Source organism: Apaloderma vittatum, unplaced genomic scaffold (genome assembly GCF_000703405.1).
Source record: "Apaloderma vittatum isolate BGI_N311 unplaced genomic scaffold, ASM70340v1 scaffold2442, whole genome shotgun sequence".
NCBI classification, from domain to species: Eukaryota; Metazoa; Chordata; class Aves; order Trogoniformes; family Trogonidae; genus Apaloderma; species Apaloderma vittatum.
The window spans coordinates 1,493-8,568 of NW_009705092.1; the positions used below are offsets into that span (position 1 = coordinate 1,493).

Here is a 7,076-nt window from a genome sequence, read left to right on the forward strand (position 1 = left end):
TGGAAAATCCATCCGTGGTACCCATGAGCCTCACCCCTGCCCATTGGATTTGATAGTCCCCGTTTCTGTTATCAGATGAGATAGCTAACCCAGTGCCTGTTCATTTCTTTGTGCCTGTAGTGGAGTTATGGACCGTTAGTAGTGAAAGTGCAGCCTTTTGTCATCTTTAGGTTTTTGATAGATAGAGAATTTTGGAGGAAATCATGTGAAATTTGTAATGGTGTGGTGAATTACTCTCCTGTTTTGAATAGATGTTTAAAACAGACGCTTAAAGATAGTTCTGAAAACACTACCAAATCTTTAATGTTCATTTTTCAATCTCTACCTGTATAAGTCTGTATCAAATTTACCACTTGGCTTCTTCTGTAGAGCCTTACTGTTTGGAGAGCTTCATAAAGTAACTCATTTTGAAGATTTAGTGAACTATTTTTCTATATTAATAAATTTTCGAGTAAGGCTGAATGTTCTGTTACAGTCTGTGTATTACATATCTCTTTACATATGTGTGATCTTGCAACTGATTTTCATCTATTAGCTTTGTTTTTTACATAGCTTTCTGATTCCACTGAGGAAGAAGTACATATTTTCACTGGGTGAGTTTTTAGGATGATGGTAACAAAACCTGTCTGACAGATGATCTTAAGACTTCATCTAAACACAGTTTTTAAACGATGTGATTTCATAGTACATTAAGAGAACTGGCAGGTTTTAATGAGGCTTATCTTCTGTTAGAGAGCTTAATTTCTCTAAATGTAAGTGGGAATTTTGAAGAAAATAACTGTTTTTGTTCTAGGTTTATGCAAGTATTTATTTACATGAAGAATAGGCATAAAAATTGAAAAAATACCTCCAAGGAGTCTTTATCCTTTACTTTTTCTGTTGCCCGTGCATACATGCTGTCATCAGTGATATTTACATTCTTTGTCCTTAACTGTAGGAGTAAAGCAGCTATTCTTAGATTGAATATCGAAAATCTAATGCTTTGGAAATACAGCTGTGCTTTTGTTGTATTATGTTCCTGAATTGTTTGGGTTTTTGATCAGAGGAGATTATGGATTAATTAAATTTAGCATATGAGGTGAATGGTGGGGTTCAGAGTCAAAGGTTGCATTACCCCGAGTTGCTGATGTACTGTGCAGACAGATAATCTATTTTTCCATTTTAAATAGCTGAAGTGATAAGACTTCCTCAATTTCACATAAAGAATATAGAAGCATTTTAATATTTCTATTATTCTAATTTTCTTTTTACTTGATTACTTCTTGAGTAATCTCCCTGAGATGTGTGTTCAAGCCTTTCCAGTAAGCCTCACAAAAAGAGCTGAAGAATATTGTTAGCCAGTCAACACATTTATTAACTTTTTCTGTTTGTTTTTATCTCATCAGATAGCTCAACATGAACTTTAACCATCAAGATCATTTAAAAAGTGAAGAGAACAATATTTTTCCTTCTGAGAGCTGGCTACAGGCTTCTGAGTTTCTCCTGCAGCGCTGCCCTCTTCTCTACCTTTGCCTGAAACGGGACATGGAGCTATGTTCCTTGCCTCATGTTAGGTGCTAATGAAGTTGCTTGCTTCATCAGAGGAAATGCAGATCCATGAAATTACATTTTATGCAAGTAAGTTAATGAGGGGGATTTTAAACGTCGCTATCACGTCATTGTTCTTTTGTTTATATTGATACAGCTCCCAGAAGTCTCTTTCAGGATTGAGTTCCAAGTGGCAGAGGAGGTTACTGTCAGAGAACCATTACAGTGTAAAGCTCCTCTGCAGTTGTGTCACGCTCTGGAGCTGCTGCCGTGGTTATATGGTCAGCAGCACAGTTAAGAAAACCGGTGCCGTGTGCATTCCATGTGAATTGTCCTCCTGGTAGTACGGATGTGAACTCAGAGATAGGTAGAAATTTCTAGAACTGTAGGTTTAATTTCTAGAGTGCTTCACTCCAGCAGGCTAATCTAGAGCAACTCCTAGAGTTCTTTTGTCTTCTGTTTGTTGTGTCCAGCTGATCAAAGCGCTTTGTACAGTAGGGAATTCTGTGGTGAAGTGCTGCAATAACAAGCAAACCTGATAAAAGCCCAAAAGTATTCAGCAGAGTGCAGTGGCTTCTGCTGCTGTTATGATTTTGGTGAAAGCGTGGTATGGTATACAAGTAAAATACAGGGGTCTTAATTTGGAATTTATTTAGCTAATGTGATACATCTCAGAGCAGGTTGAAGTTTACTGGTGAAGCTGAATTTCTTAAATTGAAAATTACAACACTTTTTCAGTGTTTCCATTGCTGTATGCCTCTTTCTCTTTGAGAAGTAAATACCTGAATATTGATTATTATTCAGTAGTTATCCTGATGTATCTATAATCTTTGGGCAGTGGGAAATAGGGGATGTGAGAGTTGAGGGGGAAAAAAATAGTTATTTCCTCTCTTTTATGAAGAGGCAGTGCTATTTTGGGAAAATTTAGCTTCCTGACTTTTCATAATACAGTTCTTGTGTTGCTAAGACTTGTAAATCACCCTTAATGTCATAGTTTGAAAGGTACTGGAAACATGTCAGTATTGCACACAAAAACATATTTCAGCTGTATTCAGAAATCTGTTGTCTTTTGCAGTTTGCGATTGTATGGGACTTGAGGAGCATCATCTGAGGGAGGCAAAAGTCTATTTTTTTCATAATCTCTTAAGTGATAGGTGTAGTAAGTGGTAGAAGTCTGCAGAGCAGTGTGAAGAGTTGAGGAAGTGCTTGCTTTTGGCTTCATATAAATTCTAGCAGTTCGCCCACTTGTAAGAAGTCAAATTTGTGTACTGATACTTAGCAGGTGAGTAATCCTTCTTTCAATGCTTGTCTTGCTAAACTTCTGGATGTTTGGATTTAACGTGAGGTTTGAAGAACTTTAAGGTTTTAAAAATCTGCCTTCTTGAAATATTGTGTGCAGCCTATATGTTTATACTGTTAAATGCCTGCTCTAAATTTTCTCCTTCTGATAGAGAAATGTTTAAATTCCCAACTTTTTATTTTTTTGGTGACTGTACTCCACAAAGCTTTAATCATTAGGCTTTGAAAATTAGATACCTCCAGAGGAAGATAAACTCTCGTCACTCCAAACGTCCTCCTCTCCCTTCTTTGCCCCCCAGCTTTATATGCTGAGCATGTTGTGGTACGGTCTGGCATGTCACTTGGGGTCAGCTGTCCCGGCTGTGTCCCCTCCCGACTTCTTGTGCACTCCCAGTCTACTCTCTGGTGGGGTGGGCTGAGAAGCAGAAAAGGCTTTGACTCTATGTAAGCACTGCTCAGCGATAGTGAAAACAACTCTGTATTATCAGCACTGTTTTCAGCACAAATCAAAAACATAACCCTGTGCTGGCTACCATGAGGAAAATTAACTCTAACCCAGCCAAAACCAGGACCGTCACAAGCACTGTTGCAAGCAGCTCAGTATTTGTGTAATATTGATAGACATGTCTTGCAGATTGAAAGAAAGTGGAGACCCAGATAAGAAAAAAGACATTCCATGTTTAAGAAGTTCTGTTTTGAGTTGAACAAACTGGATTACATTCCTGTCCTCGTCTTGATTTACTATTTGATAGTACATAGGTTGTGTAAGTCTCTGTTTGCCAGGGTACTTAAGCATGCGCTCAGTAACAGTTTCTTGAAAGCACATTAATATTACTGCTTGATCAAGACGTTTTCCATCTGGCATACCCTCATGGTACAGGTTTTTCCTCTGCAACTGTTTTCCTTGTTTGTTGAGACTGTAATTGTTGTCCCACTGCACAAGACCACTCACAGCTTGAAGGGTGCAAGAGCTACAATAGTACTAAGGCTAAGACATAGCGTTTCATCTCTGCAGGTACCTCTAGGTGATGATTTATGGCAGTTCAGATAAAAAATAGTTGAAAATGTGACACTGATGCCAGATGTGTTGCTGCTTTGTGGTTCGTGTAAACTACTACGTTTTGTGTCCCTGTTCAGATAGGACTCTAATCTGAGTTACAGTTGAAAGTCCTTCCTCTGCCAAATTTTAAGCCTGAGCCCAGTATCCAGCTTGGGAAGTTTGATTAATCGTAGTTGACTCTGTTGTTTTTGCTGTTACCTTAATTCTGATTCATTCTGATATATGTTTTGTTGTAGGTTATCGTTAACTCTCTTGGCAATGTCTGTGATTTTATCTGCCTCTGTGGTCCGTGTGAGGGATGGACTCCCACTGTCTGCGTCTACTGATTACGACCAGAGCACCGGAATGCAAGAATGTAGAAAATATTTTAAAATGCTCTCAAAGAAACTTTCTCAGCTCCCTGATAGATGTACGCTGAAAACTGGGCAGTATAATATAAAGTAAGACTTCTCTTTTATTTATTTAGGACATCTTGGGTTGGGTCTCTCCGTAGGTTAAAAAGTTACCAGTTCAAATTAGAAATGATTAGTCAAACTAAGATTTATATATCAGAAATCCCAGACTGAGAAATTGTAGAAATATCTGAAACTTGCTCAAACTTTGGTGGAAGTTGTGGTTTGAAATAGGCAGTATTTTTACAAAGATGGAAGTACTTCTTTAAATTTCAAGGTGGTTCTTACAGGAAAATGACTAGACTTGTTCTTTTTAGTGCTGGTTCGACTAGTATTCACTTGTTTTCTCTTTTTAGTCTACACAAGTTACAGAAGTACCCAAATAACTTTCATAACCCAGTATTTCTGAAAACTTGTGGTTAGCATGTTATGGAAGTAGGTCCTTTCATTGTACCTTCAGGATTTCTGTTGACTTCAGAGGAAACATGCCCTGAAATCCAAGTGTAACTCGGTACTTACCTCCTGTGGTACACAGGGAGTGAGGGAGCGGGAGGAGTGGCAATTATTTTTCTAGTGTGAAGGCAGTGTCTAATGAAGTCTTGAATGGTCAAATGGAAACTTTGTATCTTCCTGCTCCACCCACAGCAATGCTTTTTGTATTCTCTTCACACTTTTGTGTTTTGACTTTTCTTCATAACTATACCTAAATCTTTTGAGCTAGTTTGATAGTGTACCTGCATGACAACACCGATTGAGTAATAATTTAGAAGATGCTCTTTTTTCACTTGTTTGCAGTGTGAGTGTTTTCAAATAATACTTTGAATCTATTGCTTACTCAGAATTTTGCTTTATATGGGACCTTTTTCTGTTTCTCCTAGTATTGGTAACTAGGGGCACCTGTGTGTAGTTGATAATTCAGTTGTACTTGAGCTGAGCTAAATTTTGGTTCTCATTTAGATATGCCATTTTAAATGAGGTGAGCAATTTCATCCTAACCCCTAGCAAACATGTAGAAGGTTACAGTGGTGGAGAGTATGCCCCCTGAATGATCCTAGAAAGTGCTCAGCCTTCTCCATCTCCAGTTGGAATATGTGAGTTTCCGGTCCAGCCCACCATGGACTAAATTTTTCTAGCTGATATTTTGTGTTGTTTTTTTTCTTCTTCAAACTTCATCTGTAGTTGATTTGTAAACTGATCAACCTAAAATAGCCTCTTAAGAACGAGACATAAGACTTAGTCAAGCTGGTTTGTATTACTTTTGTCTTTGATTACTTTTAATAGTGTAAGTTATCCTTCAAGATTGTGAAGAAATTTGAATGTGTCATGAAAACACAAATTCTGTTTAATGAATTGCCTGGATTATGTTTACTGAAAACCTTCCCTTGCTAATTTCATATTTGACATCAATGGTCATCTCTGCAACCGTCTTTGGAGAATGATGAATACTGTATTCTATGGAACTTATTTTTCTCGCATATTTTAGAATGAACCAACTGTCCTCTCACCTGGTTTGAAGATAAATTTTTGCATTTGTGGGATACACTAGATCACATATTCTACATTTGAGATGAACATAAAGCTATAATGGGACAAACCTGCTTTGTTTCTGTATCCCAAATGCTTTATGTTGTTCCATGTGTGTAGGAGTGTGTACCTAAGTTTACACACACTTGTGTATACGTGCAAGTATATGTAACACAGCTTCTCATATGATTGTACAATGTGATGTTAAAGCAAAACATTGGTAAAAGTAAATAGTTTTTCTTCTAGAGTGTTTTAGTAAACATTAATTCCTTTGCTACCTCAGAGAAGGTTTTGCTTCTCTGAGTGTAGAGTACGAGATTAGACTAGTGAAGCAGTGAATTACCTGGATTTAAATTTGAAATTTTGAATTTCCTGTCTCATTTATAGCTTCATAAGTTCTCTAGGAGTAAGCTATATGATGTTGTGCACTGAAAATTATCCCAGTGTCCTGGCTTTCTGCTTCCTGGATGAGCTTCAGAAAGAATTCATCACTACCTACAATATGATGAAGACAAATACTGCTGTCAGGCCATACTGTTTTATAGAGTTTGGTAAGCATTTTTTTTCCTTGATTCTCACACTAAGGAAAATAAGTATCTAAATAGATGTGCTACTTAATGCACACAAAACAAAAATGTCCAGGGCACTTTATAGCTGTATTTCAGGTGGATCTAGAATCTCATTTAACTGTTGTAAAGAGTCAATAAAGAAATACTTCTCTGGGCATTAAATTAAGCTACTAGAGTTTTAAGCAAACTTGTTTATAATCTTTCTGTTCATTCTGGTAGGTTTTGGTTTAAGCCTTGTGTGACCAAATCTGGATAAGACCAGGAGTTGCTTGACTTTATACCTATTGATATATTTAACCTGTAAAGGCATTGAGCTTCATAAATTTCTCAAATAAAAGATGGCAATTTCATGTTTGCTCTTAGCTATCCTGTAATTTTTGTTCAGTACATGAAAGGGAGAGATTTTTGTTTGTCTTACGATGTAGTGAAGCATTTAATCTTCTGTCGTGCAAGCTCCGAATAGAACTAATCTCATGTATACACCAGATAACAGCTGCTGCGGATTCCATTAAGATATGTCGCTTTAATAATATATGTTAGGCAGTTATTTTAAATATTCTTATAAAACGGATTAAAGCAAAAAGAACACGGTTTTAGAAATATGGAGGAATATATTCCAGTTGTTTAATTTTTGTCTATAATTCAGTCAGGTGATTTTTAACAATTTCTGTATAACCTTGTTGTCTTCCTTTTTAAGATTTCTGT

The 7,076-nt window shown here is 37.0% G+C and overlaps 1 protein-coding gene across 1 annotated transcript in view; it reads left to right on the plus strand.

The window, feature by feature from the left end:
* The first annotated feature begins 1,381 nt into the window (after positions 1-1,381).
* The window catches only part of SEC22A (SEC22 vesicle trafficking protein homolog A (S. cerevisiae)), a 15,801-nt gene continuing 10,106 nt past the window's right edge, over positions 1,382-7,076 (plus strand). Inside the window, exons 1-3 of the mRNA XM_009865252.1 lie at positions 1,382-1,617; positions 4,123-4,326; positions 6,190-6,353. Of these exons, the coding sequence (XP_009863554.1) occupies positions 4,145-4,326; positions 6,190-6,353 (346 nt within the window). The 5' untranslated portion in view covers positions 1,382-1,617; positions 4,123-4,144. The remainder of the gene's footprint in view (positions 1,618-4,122; positions 4,327-6,189; positions 6,354-7,076) is intronic.